Source organism: Sycon ciliatum, chromosome 4 (genome assembly GCF_964019385.1).
Source record: "Sycon ciliatum chromosome 4, ocSycCili1.1, whole genome shotgun sequence".
Lineage (NCBI taxonomy): Eukaryota > Metazoa > Porifera > Calcarea > Leucosolenida > Sycettidae > Sycon > Sycon ciliatum.
In genome coordinates, this window is record NC_088646.1 from 4,467,778 (window position 1) to 4,490,089 (window position 22,312).

The following is a 22,312-nucleotide window of genomic DNA, read 5'->3' on the forward strand; positions in this document are numbered from 1 at the left end:
ATCATTCTACAACCAGTGGTAATTCTGCAAGGAAGCATAGGCAGGGGAATGATTGGAATCCCTGCAACTCCACACCAAAGCACAGGACAATGAATTTCATGCAGAAAAAGATCAGAAATTCTGGGCTAAGAAACAAAAACTCCTAAAACATTCCCGTACTGCCAGCTGGCGTTAATCATGCTACTGACTTCACACGGCGCTGGACTGCTGCCAGCAATAATTTCAATCACTTTAGCGGAAGTACAGGAAATCACTGATTACAATGGATAGCTGGATCTTAGTTTCTTGCAATGACAAAATAATGAGAGGGGCTAATGTTGGACACCTGCATTTACACAGGTCATGCTGAGTACATCACTAAATACACAGTCCTCCGCTGTGGACCATTCACGTATGCCATTATTGCGGTATTAGGGCCCAAACTCTGCACAATTTTGACTAAATCCAAAAAACTCATCGCCAGATGCCTGGCCAGCATGGAACACCACAGACTGGGCAATTACTGCCCCCCCCCCCCCCCCCCCCCCCCCCCGTGGATAAATCTATGTGCGGGCGGCATTTCCCATTCCAAACATTTTTTTATCATACTCGGCTTGAAATTACACGTCCAACTCAACAGCATGGCCCCACCCCCAAATAAACCTCACGGTCATGGTATCAGGCATTTTAAGAATCACCTCGAACTCAAGGTACATCCCACACAGTGATACTCCAGTGGTGCTGGCGGGTGTAATATCAGGAGTATTATGAACATTTCCGGAGTCCTTTCAGTCCATACATGTAATGATGTACAGATGACTACACTGCAATGCTAGTGTGTAGGGAAACCCCCTGTGACCAGTGACCACACAGGGCAGATACACTGTGCTGTGCTGGGCTTGTGGACAGGAACTTGACTGACGTGACCTGAGATGTGTAACTTCGATGCTTCTTGCTCATACCCACTCACCAATCCACCTCAAACCTCACACACCCACTACAAGAAACGGCGCGAATCCAGAAAAAAGGAATATCTAGTATTTCAGATGGTGAGCCAAGGAAAAAAATTGGTAACATGGAAATTGTGGGCACAAGTGATGCGATCGAGTCCACCATCTAAACAAGATTTTGAACAGTCAGTTTTGTGCTAGATTGTGCACGTCTGCAGGTTCAAAAATCTGGTTTAGTTGGTGGACTCGATCGCATAACTTGTGCCCACAATTTCCATGTTACAATCTAGTATTTCCATCACACTTAACTGACAACGGCAACAGTATGAGATTGGTAGCAGACACCCCAACTGGCGTGGACACAGTCAGTCACGATGTAAAAAGATTAAAAAGTCAAATCGGCACCACCAGTACAATGTGTCTGGTCTGCATCATGTGCGCTAGTGTGCATGTGCAGGGGAGCACTTGCAATCTCAGCCTTGAATCCTCGGCACACTTTCTAAACAGCGGGTGCAAATAAAAAGAATTTAAAAAAAAGAGAGACCACTTTGCATACCAGTATGTGTACCGTACGTGGACAGGGTAACAGAGTAGTTACAGGAGCAGCACACACAGCTCTCGCATTGGCCTGGGCACTAAATTTGGATAAAACACGGGCAGACTTATACCGTACGTGGACAGGGTAACAGAGTAGTTACAGGAGCAGCACACACAGCTCTCGCATTGGCCTGGGCACTAAATTTGGATAAAACACGGGCAGACTTAATAAATAGTTACGTGAGCAGTACACACTGATTGGCTTGGGCACTAAACTCGGATAAAACGCGGGCAGACTTAGTAGTGTAAGAGCTGTCTAAATCACCAGATGAAGCAGAGATATGGCGGTCGAAACTTTTTTCGAACGGCAGCAGATCCACAAATGTAGCAAAAAACCCGAATTGATGTGAAATTCCAGTCGGCAAACACAAACACGAACAAACAAACACAAACACGGGACACACGGAATGGCCAAAGAACCGCACGTGCTTAGGCGTTGCAGGGAAGTGCACATTAGTCAGAGTCTAGACGGAGCTCTTTGTCTACACATATAACTTGAAGAGCGGACATAAAGTCAGTTGGAAGTTGAAGGATAAGTCGAATGAAACCAGCGTGGACTGCAATCCGAGCAAGCGGGTTTGGACCTACACAAGCCAATTCATAGAACGACGTTACTAGGATGGAATAATTACTAAAACAAAGGCCAGCTTGGGTCAACGGAGCCTGTTCTACGTGCACCCACTATGGCCAGTGTCATAGTCAGACCCGTCAAATACGGACTTCAAGTGTTCATGGATTTCCTAACGGCGTTTAGGATGGAATAATTACTAAAACAAAGGCCAGCTTGGGTTAACGGAGCCTGTTCTACGTGCACCCACTATGGTCAGTGTCATAGTCGGACCCGTCAAATACGGACTTCAAGTGTTCATGGATTTCTCTGACGCTATCCACCAAGTCCATGTTGCTGCGCTGGTACCGCAACCAGTCTTCCTCGCGGTACGAGCGTTCCCGAGTGCGCATGTCCTCCTCAAATTCTCTCCGACGCTCGTCCAAGTAAAGCTGTACAACAGGCAAAAGGAGTCGGCAACTAGGACCCATCAAAAACGAAATCAACAAACCCTTGAAGCAACACAGGTGGCAAAAACTAGGAACATTTCAAAATACGCTATCATGAAGGTGGGAGGACAACACCTTGTGTGCACAAGGTGCCTTGACCAAAACAAACACAGTGACAATCACATTACGTGAAATCAGTGCTAGCTACTGGGGTCATGCTCCAGAAACAGAACAGCAGCAGCGCAAAGCCGGGCCATGCACAGGCATCACTAACATGATGACTGCTACACTGTCTCTATACATACATGTACATGTACAGGCACACTCAAACGAACACCTCACCAGCACATCTCTCTCTCTCTCTCTTACCTGGAACTCCACTCTGCGGTCGTGCTGCCGGTCCATCTGGGCGAAAATTGCGCGGAGAAAGTCCTGCAGGCGCGTGTTACAGCAGTCCTTGATTTCACCAGGCTTGACTTCTTTTAGTCCCATCTGCTCCAGAACCTCAGAGTCGGACTTCGGTTCGGATTTCAGTGGGTACGTGCGCACATCAGAAGATGACGAGGACTCGGCAGTTTTCTCGGTTGAAGATTTGGAAGACTTCGCACACGACTCGGTTGCCTTTTCGGATGATTCATCTGCAGTCGTGTCAGCTGTTGATGTGGCCGAATCTGACGGATCTTCGGGTTTCGAAGGAGGTGAAGACGCGGACACCTCTGCAAGAGACTGGTCGGCCACCTTATTTTTATTGGGCGATGCAGTTGGAGAGGTTGTGGAATCCGAAGTCTTCTCAGCATTCGCGGATGCTACTGGAGACCCAGGCGGTGCCGTACTTGCTGACGCGTCACTTGCTGGGACCGTACACGCTGATGCTGTAGCAGTCGAGTTGACACAAATACGTTTGGAGACTGCATCAGGTGCCTGCAGTTCTGCAGGGCGCTTTTGTGGAGTAACACAAGAACCTGCTGTGACATCCCCCGATGTTTTAGGGGCTACTACTTGACTGCAAATCGCAGCTTTCACCACAGTTGACTTGAGCGCATCAGCAAGTGAAATCTTTTTCCCCGAGGAAGATGGTGACGGGAGTGAGGACGAGAGCGAGGACAATGGCGATGACGATGACGGAGCTGCAAAAGCAGTGTGACACGTAGAAACGGGATCAGCAGCTGGCTCTGGCGTGGGATCGACAGGTGTCGATGCAGAGAGTGTGTCACAACTTCGCCGGCCATCATTCAGCAGGACATCCAGAGCGTCGTGACACTTGCGTGCCCAGTGCGTCCGCTCCTCAGAATCCTGCATCACGACGAGACAGAAGTGTGCCACAGGACAGTTAGATGACGTAGCGTCCGAAAAAGCAGCGGTAGAGGCAGACACAGGGAGAAATCACACACGCTAGCACTGGTGCTCAGTTGCAATACACGGCACGGTGATCCACACCAAAGACCTAAGTTTGAAATGAAAGACGACGATGGAAAAAAGTGCTTGCAAAGGACCGGCCATCCGCCAAATACCAAAGCAGACAGTCAGGTGCAATTGAGTCAATCGGCGGAGCAAATTATTTGACAATCCTCATCAAGGCCTGGGGCTGACGGAAGCGTAGCCAAACAATGTACAGTGACAAAGACGAATGCCACCAGAGAGACAAGCAGGCGAATGGAATCACATAGGAATGAAAAAACTTCAAAAAAGCAACATCACAACAGCACACCTCTGGAGATAAATCCACCAGCTACGGAATGGACATTGACTGTGATGCTGAATGAGGTACAATGACATGCGCACACAGCAATACGCTTCCTGTGTATTCGTGCGCACACATGTTTTCACGTGCGTGAAACCGAGGCTCAGATGTCCCTGGAGTACACAATGATGCTGCACACTACAATGGCCTTGAAAGTACCATATCACAGCCGGACCATAGTCATGGCAAAAAGGAGTTTGGGATCCAGGTTTTCGCATGGACTCACATACGTTCGAGTGATTTCCCCTCACAATAGGGTGACACAACTGCCTGTAGTGACTTGAATGGGCACTCCTGGTAGGGGACCCACTTTGGTACATAATAAAACTACATCTGCATGCGACACGAGGGGGCCTGCTCACCGTATACACGTACCGCACTTCGCTATGGCTAGAGGCAGAGTACACGAAACCAAGATTGTGCAGATGATGACTTTTAAACTTTGAATGCATGGGAGCCGGTCACGGCGAAATTACGGGATTACATCATAGTTGGAGCAGATATGCGGCGGAAAGTGGTGTGGTGCGTACAACTGAGCAGTAGTTGTGCATCAGGAGACCTATTTGAAATCTGCTTGCAAGCCAGGTTCGCTGTGACAGCAACCCATTCGAGCTGCACCCTCTTGGTTTCATATACTAGTGTCAGAGTACATCCAATTTTGACACAGAGTCATAGGTTGTGGACTTCTGACATTAAACATGTTCAAGCACTATAAACAGACCACTTGGCAAGAGGCAGACATACCTTCACAAGCTGCCAGCTGTTCAGGGCATCGCAGAGGTTGATGAATCCTGGCGAGCCATTCAGCACTGAACAAAGACAAGCAGAAGATACAAGGATGAGCAGATGTACTAGTGTTGCAAGAAATACCAGAATAAGCATAAGGATCATGGCTGTTCTAAAGTACACAGTAGAACTCTGTTACATGGACGGCAGGAAAATGCACTTAGTATCCCAGATACTTGCCATCCTGATATACTTCAGTATGGATGAATACAATCGTGCTCGGGATAATGTATGTTTTTTGGTTTTGTTTTGTTTTAATACATACTGAAGTGCACAGCCCAGCAGAGAACGGAATGGGAATGTACAAAGCAAACTTATATCCTATGAGAGTACGCACTACGTGAGTGAGTTCCACTGTACTAACAGTTCTATTAAATAGAGAGGTACATCCCTACACATCAATCTACTACGACTACACCATCTTAAAAATTACAGAGATTGGAAGAAAGGCACTACAAAGCTGAGAACCCACCATCCAGAGGCAGCTTAGCATCTGTTGTGAACAGCTGAGCAGGTTTCTGGTGAGGGTTCATGCCATAGCGCAGCGGCATCTGGCTGACACCTGCAGGCAAAACAATGTCAAGCCAAGCGCAACGCAGAACAGAATTCAATCATCATAATGCTCGCCGGCGGAGGCACACAGATTACACTATCTCCGTGGACACGTCAAACAGAGAGTACCACCACATGCCCTGTCGGATAGCGCAGACAGCCGGTCACTAACAACTTAGTTACAAGAAAGAAATACTTTACTTAGACTCAACACTCATACTACATGGTCTCTTTGCTGCGAAAAAAAATTCTCCTTCCCAAAAATTCCAGGCAAGGCCCATCCTCCCCCGCATGTCGCACAAAGTATAGAGACTAGGTAGTGTGTCATTGGATGCGTTGGAATGTGTGAACTCTTTGAAAAACAAAACTAACTACTGGTAGTAACTTAGATGAAAGGACATCATGCTGCTGCACCGCTGACGCCATGATCCAACTTTACAGTGTGTGCCCATTGGCCAGAAGAGAGGAGAGAGGCAACTCACCCTTGCCATATTGCTGCCTGAAGTAGTCCGAGATAGCATTATCGTACGCTGCTGTGTGGTTGAAAGCCTGTAGTGTAAAGTGTGGCCAGAGCACAAGGAAAAGAGACGACATGAAGCGTCTATGTACTACGTCAAGACACACCTGAACATGCAGTGCAACACAGTTCTCTTTATCAGTCTTTGCGTGGTTGTATGAACATGCAGTGCAACACAGTTCTCTTTATTCCCGTAGCTATGCAGAAGACGTTACTTCAGTAACGTCTGGCGCTAGCCAGGGTCCACACAGCTTTAATTCCCGTAGCTATGCAGAAGACGTTACTTCAGTAACGTCTGGCGCTAGCCAGGGTCCACACAGCTTTAATTTGGTATTTGTTTGTTTGTGTGTTTGTTTGTTTGTTTGTGTCACGCCTGGCGCTATCCGTATCTGACGGCAAAAAAGCATAGGATGTTATAAATTTTTCAATTCTCCTATTTTTTTTTCAGGCATATCCTGGGATTCGAAACCGCGCTATCGCCCTACATGCATTCCCCCATACACTTCGCATTCATACCCATTTTTCCAAGTTGCTTCACGTTATTATCTTGCGTTTGAAAGCCCTATTTGAATATTGCGGGCAGCTGTATGTGGCCAGCTGTGTTTGATGGTACGGTACGGTACGGGAGACGGTGTCGTATTATCCTCGATGGTACCTGTCCCGTACCTATCCCCTACTGTACCGTGCCATCAAAGACCGGCTGGCCACAATGCATATTCAAATAGGGCTTTCAAATGCAAGATCATAATGTGAAACAACTTGGAAGAATTAGTATGTATGCGAAGTGTATCGGGGGATGCATGCAGGGCGCGCGATAGTGCGGGTTCGAATCCCAGGTTATGTCTTAAAAAAAATTTTTTTTTAAGAATTTATAACATCCCTTTGCTTTTTTTTTGTCTAGGTCATGAAGGCAAAAAAGCATAGCGTAGGGCCCTGAGCTTCCAAGCTCTCTCGTTTGGTATTTGTGTGTTTGTTTGTTTGTGTCACGCCTGGCGCTATCCGTATCTGACGGCAAAAAAGCATAGGATGTTATAAATTTTTCAATTCTCCTATTTTTTTCAGGCATATCCTGGGATTCGAACCCGCACTATCGCCCTACATGCATTCCCCCATACACTTCGCATTCATACCCATTCTTCCAAGTTGCTTCACGTTATTATCTTGCGTTCGAAAGCCCTATTTGAATATTGCGGGCAGCTGTATGTGGCCAGCTGTGTTTGATGGTACGGTACGGGAGACGGTGTCGTATTACCCTCGATCGTACCTGTCCCGTACCTACCCCTACCGTACCGTGCCATCAAAGACGGCTGGCCACAATGCATATTCAAATAGGGCTTTCAAATGCAAGATCACAATGTGAAACAACTTGGAAGAATGGGTATGTATGCGAATTGTATGGGGGAATGCATGCAGGGCGCGCGATAGTGCGGGTTCGAATCCCAGATTATGTCTTAAAAAAAGGATTTTTTGAAAGAATTTATAACATCCCTATGCTTTTTTTTGTCTAGGTCATCAAGGCAAAAAAGCATAGCGTAGGGCCCTGAGCTTCCAAGCTCTCTCGTCAGTCTTTGTGTGGTTGTATTACTACTGTACATCACTACCTGTCAAGTGATTCAAGGCTGTAGAGCGAATGCGAGTTGGAGAAGAAGCATATTCATACTGCTTTGGACACTCTCGGCGGGAATTGAATATCGGTACAATTGGCAAACACCAAAATCAAATTCCTGATAAAACACTACACACATACCGCACACTACACACACTTGAGAGTTTACCGCACGTAACAGTGTACTGCAGTGTTCATTGACACAGTTCCCTCGAAAGCTCACATAACGGAATTTAATTACTGCCAAACTGCCAACATCACTTCGTTATGAAAATCCCTCGCTGTCGACAATTTCTAGAAACATTCTCCCCTAAAAGCAGGCCAGTGGCCAGGGAGGTGATCACAGCGGCATTCACCTTCAAAGCTAGGGCTTGGCGTGTTTCTTCACTGGTGTCCCCAGCCTCACCTCCCGCCATTTCCTCCGATATCCTGCAGACCAGGGCATTGCATAGGCAGGACACACACACCACACACACACACACACACACACACACACAGAAAAAAAACTTTAAAGGGGAAGTCCGGTGAAAAATTTAAATTTCAGGGTCGGTAGAGTTTCGGCCGCTGAGTCGAATGGTGTTGGTCCCACGTGTCTCCGACAAAGCGTTCTCGAGATATTTCCGTTTGAAAAACTGAGTTTCGGGGGATGCGCCATGACGTCATGCGGCCGCGCCACACCCTCTGCAACGTCATAGCGTGCAGCTAGGTCAAAAGGAGTGCGTGAAAGCAATAGTGTCAGTGCTATTTCAAATGATTTGGCGACTGATATTAGGTGGTGCAAGCGACCCCGAAGACATGTAACTCCTTGTGAGAGTGAGGATACAGCCATGGCTGACCTTCATGAGTTCGATCTGGGGCTGAGAACCTCGGTAGTCAGCTGAAGGAATGGCCGCGCGGGCCGGTCAAGAGTGAGCGCTACTGAGTTTCCGACTGATGAAGAAGCAGCAGCTATTGCAGACGAGGCTGATGTAATTATCAGATCGCTGGAGAGCAGGGTCGCCAAAATGGAGAAGAGTGATGCGAGTGCTCTAAATGTTGTTCCATACCGATTAGATTCGCTTAGACTCCAGTAGCCTGCCACATGGTGATGTTTTGGTGCGAACTTGGAATATTTCGGACTACTCAATTGGAGAACAGTGCAGGCTCTTTGAACCACGGGCACGACTCTTCGCTCGCAACGCTATGGAATCTGAAAGTTCTAGGTCCGAGAGCTGTTCGCTGTTTTGTCACTTGTCACGGTTGTGCACTCATCGCTGTAGCATAAAATAATGAGGCGCCGCGGGTGCGGAAAACTAAAATTTTCTTTCTCAAAGCACAACCACCCGCACCGGCAAGGAGAAACGCACGTTCTCTGCCTACATGACTGTACAATACGACTGATACGAGTGTAGTACATGACAAGTCCGTGTGTTGACTAGTTTTCTGAGTCTTGTGTCAGTTGTGACATGAGTTTGTTGACTGCATGCACTACAGCTAGCTAGATAAGACACTGCACGCACTGCATGCACGCAGCGCAGAGCGCATAGACCATGATGTAGATGGGCCAACGGAAAAGTCCAACTCGGAAACGGCTAAAATACGGTATAACCTCCAGGTTTACCGAGCTGAAAATCACAGGGTACGTAGTGTTTGTAACACTGAATCGAATGGTCTTGGTCCGAAGAAGCTGCGATAAACGGTTCCCCAATCGAACGCGCTCCGAATATGGCCATTTTTGTACACAACTAGATGGTGTGGCTACCTGGCTGCACGCTGTGACGTCATCACCTGGATCTGGGTGATGCGCGCTCAAATTCGCACATGTTCGATTGGGCGTATCTGACGAACCATAAGCCGCAGCCTCCTCGGACAAAGACCATTCGACTCAGCGCCCCGAACTCTACGGACTGTGAAATTTAAATTTTTCACCGGACTTCCCCTTTAAAAAAAGGCAATGCCAATGGTAGCTACAGTCGTCCCTCTCTAATCCGGCACTTTATAATCCAGCACCCTCGATAAACCAGCACAATTTTCAGTAGCCAAAATGTCCTCTTCATGCACATTGCAGCAGTAAATCAGATTTGTTAATCCAGCACCCTCCCTAATCCAGCAGATTTTCGTGGCACAAATGGTGCCGGATTATAGAGGGACCACTGTATATGGAGTACACATACTAGTGCAGTGACACTACCCATATGGAGCACACACCACACATCATCCATGTTTGGCAGGGATTGAAGTCATCAGCACAATGGTCACAATAGTGGTAGCACAGCGTCAAGAGTATATAGCCCCCCCCCCCCCCCCCCCCCGCCAGTGTGCAGCTCCACTGTCAGTGCTGACTGCTGTCCCGGCAGAATTGCAAGTGACCTCGTTTTAGGATGCAATGTGCGAAGTACTGCATTAGGAATGTTGTGTCAACTTGAAATTCTGTCGAGACAGTACTGCTTGCGGGATTTGCACGCGGGGGTCTGCATTCTTGACAGTATGCAACGACTTACCGCTCATAATCAGATGGATCGCAGACAACTGTAACACGGTTGTGGTTTTTGGCTGCAGCCCTTAGCAATGTCACTCCGCCTGCCCAGAAAGCAATGAAGAACAAAATGTATATATGTACAATCAGGGGAAGCCCGAATACATACCGCTACTCGCCTCCTGCGTGCATGTGTATGTACGTGCGTGTGCGCACATTGGGCTGTACTTATAAGTTATAAATGACCTCAGTTACCCAACCCACACTTTTATTCAAACTTGTTTTGTGAGGAACGTACATGAAGGTCCAATCAAGCTATGGTCAAGCAGAAGCAGTAGTGTCTTTGATAGGGCCGAAACGATTATACCGATTACTCGTATATCACTCGTTACGGATGAAATCGATAATCGTTATGATCGATAACGATTATGACACTACATGCGAGAGCTGTCAGTACATGCAGATGATGCATCATTGCACGGCATCATGCAAGCGCGTCGTGCAAACAAGTACATGTACGTCGAAGTACACGTGCATGCAGCCGCAGGTCAGTACAATCATTGCGCGCTTGATCATTTTTGGGTACTCGTAGACGTACATTCCGCCCTGAGCTGCCGACATCATACTCCGCGCACAGTCACTGTACTAGTCAGCGTAGCCGTAAAGTGTAACAACTGGAAAGCCTCATAATTTAGGTTGTAGCGAAACTGTGAGTGTGGCTGCCGGCCTTCTATTTGTTCAGTTCTTGTCAAAATCTTACAGTTAGTTTTGATTTGTTGGCGAGGAGAGCAGTGACAATGCCGCCGCCTGTAAAAGCGAAAGTCAGTCGAACGAAGAGATCGCCAGTTTGGGCATATTTCGAGGAAGCTGGTAGCGTCGCAAGATGCAACTTGTGCAGCAGCGAGTTCGTCCGTCAAAGCGGAACCAACTTGTTTCAGCACCTGAGCTCTGCTCACAAAGAGCAGTACGCCGCCGCGGTAGGGAAAGGACCAGCTACCCAGTCGACAGCAACGACGACTGCATGTACCAGCAATGTCGAGCGCAGTGGCAGTGCGACGACCAGTGCTGGAACGAAGCCCGTCACGTCGTTCTTCGGCACAGGTAACTTGCGAACCTGCGACAGCAGGCGGTCAGGCATGTTGACGGAGTCGATCATCGACTGGATTGTAGATTCCAGTCGACCCTTCTCCATTGTAGAGGACAGAGGGCTCATCGATTTACTGAAGCTGACTGAACCGGAGTTCAAAGTCCCCTCCAGAAAAAACTTCGCTTCGCTGATCAACAAGCGCCACATGCTGTGTATTCAAGAGCTGAAAACAATGCTGTCCACCGACGCTGATGCTGGAGTTTGTCTCACCACTGACGATTGGTCATCTACATCGACCCAGTCCTTCATCACACACACGGTGCACTTCGTGGACAAGGACTGGAAAATCGTCAGTGGTGTCTTGGAGACGGGCGTTTTCTCAGGTACGCACACTGGTGAGAGGCTTGCCATGTACAGCATGGATGTCGCGAAGAGGTTTGGCTTGCAGCCTTCACAAGTCGTTGCTGTGACGCACGATGAAGCTGCGAATATGGTGACTGCTGGGAGGCTGATGGCTGAGCGATCAGGTTGGCTGTCATGTGTTTGCATGGCGCATCGCCTGCAAACTGTTGTCAGGCATGCCTTGGCACTGAAGGAGGTTGCGAAGCTGCTGTGCCGTTCTCGTAAAGTTGTGGGTCACTTCAAGCATTCGTGCTTGACAGCAGAGGCTTTGGCAAGCAAGCAGCAGCAGCTAAATGCAAGCCAAACCCCCCTCAAAGTGGTGCAGGACGTCAGCACAAGGTGGAATAGCACCTACTATATGCTTAGTCGACTGTTGAAGCTTCGTGTTGCGTTGACCGCTGTCCTGTGTGATCCAGATATCACACCCAAGCGAGATGACCGCAACATGCTCCCGAAGGACAGGGAGTGGGATCTTGCAGAGCAGCTGATGGACCTGCTAGGACCATTCGAGATGGCAACAACGGCGGTGAGCGGACAGAAGTACGCTACTCTGTCCATCATGATGCCCATCTGCACTCACCTGTACTCCGAGGTTCAGGCCAATCCCGAGAAGAGCATCAGCACAGCAGCGCAGAAAGTTGCCGACAAACTGTGTTCAGAGATGGAACGCAAGTTTCCAGACGTGGTCCAGGCTAATCCAACGTCCATTCCCGTGGTGGCGTCTGCGCTCGACCCGAGATTCCGTGGCCTAGTGTTTCTGGACAAAGAGAAATCAGCCGCAGTTTGGGACGTCGTGAAAGACATGGCCGAAGAGCGGGCTATCAACAGCGGCACAGTTGAGAGCATAGAGCCAGAAGCGAAGCGATTGAAAACGTCAGCGACCAGTGGTCTCAGCCGACTACTTCAGTCCCGCCATAAGGAGGATGCTCCTGTGGATCTCTCCGCCAAGCTCCACCGTGAGATCGATCTCTTCTCAGAGGAGCCACAGATCGACTTGGAAGCTGATCCGCTAGAGTGGTGGCGTTCGAATGCCTACCGGTTTCCGAACCTTGCACAGCTTGCTCGTCGGTATCTTGGAGTGCCTGGCTCTTCTGTCCCTTCTGAGAGAGTCTTCAGTGCTGCTGGCTTGCTAGTAACGAAGCTGCGGAATGGCCTGTCGCCAGCACACATTGATGTGTCAATCTTCTTGGCCTGCAACGCAACGCTGCCAAGTGCCAGATTTCACCTGCAGCCTCAGTCCTCACAGCCTCCAGTTGTCAACATTGACGATGAAGATGATGATGGAGATGAGTATTACCTACCTCTACCTGAAGTTGTCGAGGATGACTCCGAATCTGGCAGCAGTGACGAACAGATGTCTGACGTTGATGCCTAATGGCAGAGGAACACTGCTCGCATCACGTTGCAAATCTCATTTTGGTCTTTCTTGGGCCTGTGTGGATCTTTCACCCTGTACATACCGGTATATAGTTGAACAAAATTGATTGTTTTTGCCGTATGCTGATTTCCAACATGATACATAAAGTTATAAACGTGTTCAAAAATCGGTAAAACCAATAAATCGATCGTTAGTGCTATTGGTTGATCGTTAAGGCAAAATGGGCAATCGTTTCGGTCCTAGTCTTTGACATACTCCACAAAGGCTACTAAAGGGTGTTCAAATGTTGGCTAGCCCCCTCAACTTCAGGCTCAAGCTGAAAACGCCATTAGGGAGGTTTCGCTCTACATAATTACGTATGAAAATCTGTATGTCGTACGTGCCGGGGAGCGAGGGCAACTTTCATACGTAAATCTCTCTACGGATTTCCGTAGGAAAGCTCTTTCCTACGTTGGGTCCTCCGTAGGACTTTTTGAAATATTTTTCGCATTTTCCGCATTTGTCCATGGCAACGTTCAAGCCGCGCGAAACACAAGGTACACACACCGTACACCACGTGCAAAATAAAGAGGGAAACGCGGTTAACCCCCCGGTTTCGGTTCATGGTGCACGCGGTGGGCGCATGCAGCCAAGGCGTCTCCAAAGCAACAACGCATGTTTAGCAGTCGTGGAGAAATCACGTAGAGCGAAACCCAACAGCTCTGATTTTTACGTATGAAAATTCCGTGCAGTTCCTACGTTATTTTTAAACGTAATTCCGTAGAGCGAAACCTCCCTATTGCTGGCAGTGTTGGTACGATTTACGTCACTGCAAACATAACGACCAACTGCCGGACAAAAGGCAATGGAAAGCTGCAAAGATACAGGTCTACCCTCGTTAGTACTAGTAGACAACCCTGGGGGTTCCAAATGTTTCGTCTTTTAACGAGTATTATCTACTATCTAGTATACAGTCTTGCATGTACGCGTTTCAGGCGTCAGGAGATTTCGGATCGTCGTCTACTGATGAGGTTTGTCTTGTAACCGATGTTGTACTAACCAGGGTAGACCTGTAGCTGGCAAAAGTGGTGCATCCCATGGTTGTGCTCAGCGAGCAAACGTACACACCCACGTGCTTACCAATATCTATTTGTTCAACGGCTTCGGGAACAGTGACACCCTCCTTGGCTACGGTACTTGAGAATGGGTACAGGTTGCAGGCTACAACTCTGCAGTGAGTACCACCAAACCGACAAAACAAACAAAACAACTGATTGAGTTGCAGCAAACATGTCATGGACGTTGAAATCAAGATCCCGGTATAATAATAAATACAGTAAAGTCGTGCATAAAGGCCACGGCTTATATGACTTTTTTTGTGAAAAATTTGCAGGGTTCTATATGAGAGAGGCTTCTATACAAGGCAGGTATTTCTACGGATGTCAACACTAAAACCAGGCTTATGTGCCGACAGTGTATCTTGAAAATCAGGCTTCTATTCAAGACAGGCTTCTATGAGACAGGCTTTGATACAAGACACTACGGTGAGCATCCAATGCGAACATAGCACAAGTCTGTGGTGATGAATGGCATAACAAAGCCACGTTTGAACCAGACACCTCCCTCGGGTATTTCCGACAGCTGCCTGCCTGTGCATTTGTATAGTCTGAGAGGATAGTGAAGCTTCTAGTTCTAGTGCACCCCGGTACTTACCTGATGTACTCGTGTCCTTGCTTGGTCATGTCAGCCTGGTCAGACTCAGTACAACGCGCCAGAATACCTGAGCATACACACACACACACACATGTCGCTGCAAGCTTCAAAGTGCAGACATTCAACTACGACAGAGTGAACACACTGATATTCCTCAAAAGCAATGTGTGTGTGTGTGTGTGTGTGTGTGTGTGTGTGCCGCAAGGCGTACGACTCGGTACCGCGCGCTGCACTGTTGCTGGCCCTTGAGGTGTATGGTGTGCCTGGGTCACTCATCCAGCTGATTGACGGCTTCCATTCAGGCATGCAGGCTGCTGTTCGGGTTGATGGTGATGTGTCTGGGAACATCTCGGTTGAGAATGGTTTACGGCAAGGGTGCGTTATGGCCCCACTGTTGTTTAACCTGTACTTTGGTCTTGTGCTGGAAGCATGGCGTTCAGCTATAGCAGCAGCTGGTGTTAACGGTGTGTCCCTGATATCTTCAATCCATGGAAGTGGCAATCTATTTCCCAAGCGAACCCGTCAAACTGGCACGACATCGGTCAACGACCTGGAGTTTGCAGATGATGCAGCACTACTTGCACCATCCCGTGAGTCAGCTCAACTGGCTTTGGAGCTGTTCAGCAACGTTGCTTCTTCCTTCGGCTTGACTCTGAGTACAGCGAAGACCAAGTTCATGGCCGTTGGTGCAAATTTATCATGTGCTGACCGCCTTCCGCTCTTTGTTGGTCCGGAGGAGATCGAAAGTGTCAAATCCTTTGTGTATCTTGGTTCTGTGATAACTGCTGACACCCGCTCATCTGCAGATGTGGCCAGAAGACTCGGTAAGGCAGCGGCAGCTTTCGACCTTATGCGCCGTGTCTTTCTTGACCGAAACTTTTCCATCGCCACCAAGCGCCATCTTTACGATGTTTGCGTTCTGTCCACATTGCTCTATGCCTGTGAGTGCTGGACTCCGCTGAAGAGAGACATGGTTGCCATCAACAACTTCCACCACCGCTCCCTCAGGTTCATTCTGGGTGTATCCCGGCTCGATCAACAGCTGCAGCATGTCAACAACCAGGAGCTGCGAAGACGCTGGGGTGATATGGCACTGCCATCTGATACCGTCAGACACCGCCGTCTGCAGTGGCTTGGGCATGTCGCCAGAATGCCAGATAACCGGCTTCCGAAGCTGATACTGTTTAGCTTCTTCTCAGATCCACGCCCAGCCTGTGGGCCACGACTGCGATGGAAAGACCTCGTCGCACGTGATCTTCGTTTCGGTGGCATAGTGAATTGGCTCACTTTGGCTCAGGATCGCCCAGCATGGCGCGAGGCAATTGCAAAGACTCCGGATGATCTCGTGGAGTGTAACAACAACAAAGTCACCTGCAAGGTTTGCAACCGATCATTCACTGCTCGTGGGATTCACCGTCACAAGTGCTCAGCTGTACGGTCCTTACCTGTTGCCCAGCAGCCTGGGGCCCGTCACTGTGGAGTTTGTGACCGCTGGTTTCAAAGCGCTGGCGGTTTTGCAGTTCATCGTTGTGTGGAGCGTCAGACATCGGACGAAATACCAGCTGTTTCAACGAGATGCAGCCTGAATTTGGACTGCTGCCAGCACCATTGCTCGATCTGTGATCGCTGCATGAAGAGTCAGGCTGGTTTTAACCGCCATAATTGTACTCGAGGCAAACGACTGCGAAAGGACCAGAGGACTAATCTGCCCATTCAATGCAGCCTATGTAACGAACGATTCTCCCGCCCGCAGGACCTCACCCGCCACCGAAGACAGAAACACTAGCTATGTGTAGAACGGTCCCCTTTCACCTCAATTATTCTCCTTGTTTCTTTTTTTCTCGCTGTTGTCTCCCGCTTCTGGGAGCGACGTGGCCATTTTGTGGCAGTTGTACATAGTAGTAGTAGTAGTGTGTGTGTGTGTGTGTGTGTGTGTGTGTGTCAGCTAGTTCGGTTGGTGGGTACACTTATGCCAGATAGTGTTGGGCCTGTTGCCAACGGGCTCGGCTGCTTGAAGGTGGTTTGTTGTACCTACCACCTTTGTTGGTTTCAGGGTTCATATACTTTCTATTTGAAGTATACATACCTGTTAACCATGGACTGCTTCTGGCTAGATTAACTCTTGTGTAATCAATGGTGCTAGTGAAGCTTATATCAGATCCACTCTGATTTAGCCACCCACACTAGTACCAAGTATTACCTTCACTGGGGGCAGGGGTACCTGCAGTTGGATCCCGGGACGGATACCCTAATGCCGTCAATCCTTTTTCTGCACCTTGTCCTCACCCACTTACTGAGGTGTGGTGAGCCCATAAGTGGGATCATTTCAAGTCCACCCTAGTTTGGGGATTTCAGGGGGTGTCGGCCGTTGGGTGGTTCAATGGCCAATTGAGTCATCTTTCCAAGATTCCTTTTGAGTCTCTCTCCCCTCTCCCGGGGAGACCCACGTGACCAGTTTTGGCAGTGAGCAAGTACAAGTACAAGTGTGTGTGTGTGTGTGTGTGTGTGTGTGTGTGTGTGTGTGTGTGTGTGTGTGTGTGTGTGTGTGTGTGTGTGTGTGTGTGTAAAATAAGATGAAAGAAAACACTCAAAAGAACAAAGTTAATCAGGCACCCATTGTCAAATGCAGCCTTTATTACTAACAACAGTAACAAGCACTGAACAGATTGTGATAGCCAAAAGACATTGTCATAATAGCCTTATAGGGTTCACATGGAGCGACCATCTGGCGTTTGTGACATCACTCAACATGAACACCTCCTACAATGATGTCATAGAGCAAGCTCAAACCCCCTAGACTAGAGCTGGCTTACTACTGCAGAAAAACTAGGCCACCAGTCAAGCTACCCACCTCCATGCACAGCAGGGTGCAGTGTCTTCACACGACCACCCAGCATCTCTGGTGCCCCGGTCAAGTCAGCAACATCACTGAACCAACAAACAAACAAACAAACAAACGCAAACGTAAAGCAAGTTCAATGGAAGAAAACTGGTAAAGAGTCCAGACTTTGAGCATCTAAATACATGTACTCGCTTCACACTGCTGGCTGCAACATTTTCGAAATGAAATTATTACTACCTCTTTTTTCCCTACGTGTGAAACGGGACATGGAGTTTTTCGCTGACTCGCTCTCTTTTCTTGCTCACTTGTTTCTCGACTTCTCTTCAAATCTCTTGCAGTGGCTATTGCTTACTGTGAGTGCATTGTAACTACACTGTCATAACTCTCTTATCCGGGTGGTCAGGGACTGGGCACTGCCTACTACTTCGCAATGTCTGTAACTCTGAATCAAGTACGTTTTCAATAGGGAAGGGCCAGAAATCTGGCATAAGTAAGTAAAGTAAATTATCGTGTCCGTTCCCGAAGGGAACTCACGACGGCCGCTAACACCCGGTAAACCCTAGCGGCAGATGCAGCGCCTAACGGTGGGGGTGAGTGGGTAAGTCTCACAACCACTGGCACAAGTGCCAAGAACGACCCCATTAGCTGCATCCATGTACCCCTTGTGCCTGGCCACAAGTTCCCAGTTGATTGTGGGTAGCAGCACGGCTGGAAAAACCGCTCCCAGGCAGGACTTGAACCAGGTACCTCTCGTATCTCAATCATGGTCTTTGACCAACCCACTGTGCCTGCCTGTCATATGACGTCACTATTTCCACAGATAATGGCAAAAGAGTAGCAATAAATTTAAAAAATTGACGGTTCGCGTGAGACTCGGCTGGAAGCCGAGTTTTCGCATCCGTAGGAACGCCACCACCCTCTAGGATCAAGGCACAGATGCAGCGCCTAAACGGTGGGAGGTAAGTAGATCAGACCCACCACAAAGTGGTCAAAGACCGAAATCCCAATAACTGCATCCATGTTACTCTTGTGCCAGGCCACGAGTTCCCAATTAACTGTGGGTCGCAGCACGGCTGGAAAAATTCCTTCCGCTTCCAAGCTGTTTCTCAATCATGGTCTTAGACCATCCCACTATGCCTGCCTGTGAGTAGCAATATTTCCACCAACACTCACCCACAGGGCGCCCGGTAGACCGAGGTGCCTGTAACTTCGAGGTGCGGATAAGAGAGATATGAGTGTATATTCTAATACTCCTAACCGTAGCCATTGTGTGCGAGTACAAACCCTATAATCAGACTACAGCTGCAGCAGCAGCAACCTATCTGCGCTCTGGTCGTGCCAAAACCCAAAAAAATAATAGTATTATCATATCCATGTGTCCCTTTCCCTTTTTGCAATATTATTATTTTGTATTTTTATAACTGGTTACGATCTAATTCATGATCAATTGTACAATGCTGGACAAGAGATACTACTTTCTGTTCAAACATGTGGCATTCTCCACTGGCGAAGGCAATTCGCGTTGCATCGGAGATCACACTTGCAACCAAATACAAATGACAAGCTTCTCCTTACGTATTTAAATAACCGACGAGGAGACAACAGTCGTAAAATAGCAATGAAAAATATCAATTGTGCACTCATAACCATGTATAAACAATTAAAATGAAACAATTCCAGAACGTTTTCGTGTGACCATCATCAGTGGAACATCGTCACATAGTCTGCCATCTACAAGCATTTGGTGTCCAGTCCGGATTGTCGTAAGTTGTTTGACGATTCCTGGTTTAGTGTTATTTGTCACGCGCGTTTCTTTAAGCAGTTGCAGGTGTTGGAAGCTGTATATATTCGCACACGTGACCCTGTTCTATGCAAGCAAAAAGAAAATGTTGTAGAACTCACACTTTTTAAATAATACGCACTCACCAGTTTTTGTGGAAGAGAAAAGGACATATGGATACGAGTTAAGAGTAACTCTCCATCACTGTAACATGATACTATATACAGTCAGAAAGTGCAATAACTAGGCACAAAACTGACAGAGTACTGAAACATTCGACGTCCTGACACCTAGCTTCAACACATCTCCGTAGCGCTAACCGACAGCCTTCCAACTTGGAAGGTTCAAGGTTATGGAAAAGACCAAAGAGGGGAAGGCAAGCGCTACGAAAACGAGCAAAAGTCATGCATGAGGAGTACTGTAGGAGTTTGGCTTTCGGCTTGTACAATTCGTTTTCGCAAAGCTTCCCTTTCTTTACTTATCTTTGATATTTATGACCCACCCAAGTTGGGTGGTGTGCTGCTTTGCTGCTTCGAATTGTAGTTAGACCGCTTTGTCAAATATCGTACTGGTCTCGTCATCGTCCAGTAACAATCGACATTCTTTGTTCCGTTGGGACTGTAGCTTTTGCTCGTTTTCGTTGCGCTTGCCTTCCCCTCTTTGGTCTTTTCCATAACCTTGAACCTTCCAAGTTGGAAGGCTGTCGGTTAGCGCTACGGAGATGTGTTGAAGCTAGGTGTCAGGACGTCGAATGTTTCAGTACTCTGTCAGTTTTGTGCCTAGTTATTGCACTTTCTGACTGTATATAGTATCATGTTACAGTGATGGAGAGTTACTCTTAACTCGTATCCATATGTCCTTTTCTCTTCCACATTTATTTATGGCTCAACATCCGAGTTTCAAATTGCTCACCAGTTTTTGTTCACACGCACTCACAGCTGCCACATTCATCTACTGCTACCATTCTCAGATACACTGCAAAGGTTCACACTACACGCGTTATGCATAACCGCTAGCTGTGCTGCATTCTCACGCTTCTTTTCATATTACTCTAGCTATATAACTGGTTGTTTTAGTGATTCTTACTATGTGACGATGTTCCACTGATGATGGTCACACGAAAACGTTCTGGAATTGTTTCACTTTAATTGTTTATACATGGTTATGAGCGCACAATTGATATTTTTCATTGCTATTCTCCTTACGTGACTGGGATTTCAGCTTCCCGGATCTTTTTAGCTGTCCCTCCGGAGGCGACCAACTTGAAGCCCATGCCATGAAGGCGCTTGGCAAATTCAACCAACCCAGTCTTGTCGGACACGCTCAGCAGAGCTGTTGGCAAAGTGACCAGAAAACGCAAACAATGAAATAAAATAAAACCGAAAATGAATGAACCACTCGAAGGAATCGATGGCAAAATGGACAGGGACTCACCCAATTGGCCTGCCTTCGACATGTTGTCGTTGAAAGTGTCGCGAGTGAGTTTCCAAACCAACTTCCCCAAACCAGGCTGCAAACCTGTGAGCTTGACTTACACAGCTTCTGCACACTTCTTCTTCACGTACTTGTAGTAACAAAACTCCCAGGCTTTTGCCTTTTTCCATTATTTTGGTCAAAGCATGCAAAACAGTTTTGGAAATCCACAAAAGCAACACGATGTACACATTCATTTCGCACGTGTCGTGCTCAACACGTGACGACGAGACATGATCATCATAATCGCTGTGGCTGGCAAAGCCTGCCATGCTGGCATGATCCGGATTCCACCAGACTTCAGCGCAGTGTCGAGTGCTAGTGCGCGTGCAGTTAGTGAATAGTGGCCACGTGCGAGCTACTTTTATGCGCTAGCGCATGACACCACCACCGTACCAGGTCACTACACTACGAGCGTACTCACTAGCAACTCCCGCCTACATGTAAATCATTGTGTTGTCAAGGGCTATGATCGTTTGGTCGGATCCAGATCCAGATCCAAATCTCAGATCCGTCGGATCCTTCAGAGTCAACCGAACACTTTTTTGCGGACCTTGGCTGTTGCCATGTTGACGAAGTAAAAAATGGCCCTGACAGGTCACCCAAAAAAGGCAAAAAGTCGTACTGATCGCCCGCGTCGTACGAAAAGTCAACAAAAGTCCACTAGACGTACGACAATGAGTAGAAAAATGATTTTTACCCACCATATACGCACAAAGGTCACATTTGGATCCGATGGATCCAGTCAACCCTGCTCCCGGGGCAGGGTTGCTCGGATCCAAATCCGAAGGATCTGGATCCGGATTCGACCAATCGATCATTGCAGATCCAGTGGATCCGATGGATCTGGATCTGGATCCGACCAAACGATCACGGCCAAGGTTGACCGGTCACCAGGTCACCAGGGATTCAGAGAAGGAGAAACGCGTCGACAAGACACTCCGAATCCGGTACAGACAGATGCATACAGTAGATTGACTGGGCCACAACAACTGAACAAGGCAAGGGTAGTACAAGTCATTTTTTGCTCGGGCTGCTGCTTCATGAACATGTAATGGGTTTCACCGTTTGGCAGCCAGCGCAGCGCTGAGCTGAGTGAAGTCTGAAGATGATGTTGCGTCGAGACCATGACCACAATGAAGAGCTTGGCAGCCAGTGTGAGTGTGAGGTTGTTGTGTGTTGCCACTGACACAAGTAGTTCGTAGCATTCAGAACGTGAATATCACTGCCGTACTACTAGTATACTGTCTGTGCTGAAGTCTGCGCAGGATAACAGTCAGTACAGCCAGGTGCATGGCCATGTGGGCGTTACTACACTTACAGAGAGACAAAAATACATTATTTTGCATGAGACTATGTCAAGTGTAGGTGCGAAATAAACAAAAAATGCCGAAGTAGCTCATGATAATGAGCTCAGCTCACTGCACATGTACAAGTCATGTACATGTACTTGTGAAGTAGTTAGTTGTGTGTAAACAA

General features: G+C 47.9%; 1 protein-coding gene across 2 annotated transcripts in view; it reads right to left on the reverse strand.

Moving 5' to 3' along the window:
* Positions 1 to 20,979, reverse strand: part of LOC135814028 (bifunctional purine biosynthesis protein ATIC-like) — a 27,465-nt gene extending 6,486 nt beyond the window's left edge. Inside the window, exons 1-12 of one of the 2 annotated variants that reach the window (XM_065327073.1) lie at positions 20,795 to 20,979; positions 20,566 to 20,692; positions 17,590 to 17,666; positions 14,739 to 14,805; positions 14,166 to 14,254; positions 10,205 to 10,283; positions 8,081 to 8,153; positions 6,084 to 6,150; positions 5,522 to 5,611; positions 5,008 to 5,072; positions 2,892 to 3,815; positions 1,265 to 2,525 (exon numbers count right to left, since the gene is read on the reverse strand). In XM_065327073.1, coding sequence (XP_065183145.1) covers positions 2,331 to 2,525; positions 2,892 to 3,815; positions 5,008 to 5,072; positions 5,522 to 5,611; positions 6,084 to 6,150; positions 8,081 to 8,153; positions 10,205 to 10,283; positions 14,166 to 14,254; positions 14,739 to 14,805; positions 17,590 to 17,666; positions 20,566 to 20,692; positions 20,795 to 20,816 — 1,875 coding nt within the window. In that variant the 5' untranslated portion in view covers positions 20,817 to 20,979 and the 3' untranslated portion in view covers positions 1,265 to 2,330. Of the gene's footprint in view, positions 1 to 1,264; positions 2,526 to 2,891; positions 3,816 to 5,007; positions 5,073 to 5,521; positions 5,612 to 6,083; positions 6,151 to 8,080; positions 8,154 to 10,204; positions 10,284 to 14,165; positions 14,255 to 14,738; positions 14,806 to 17,589; positions 17,667 to 20,565; positions 20,693 to 20,794 lie in introns of those variants that run through there. The other variant, XM_065327074.1, reaches the window with a different exon arrangement.
* Positions 20,980 to 22,312: the final 1,333 nt, after the last annotated feature.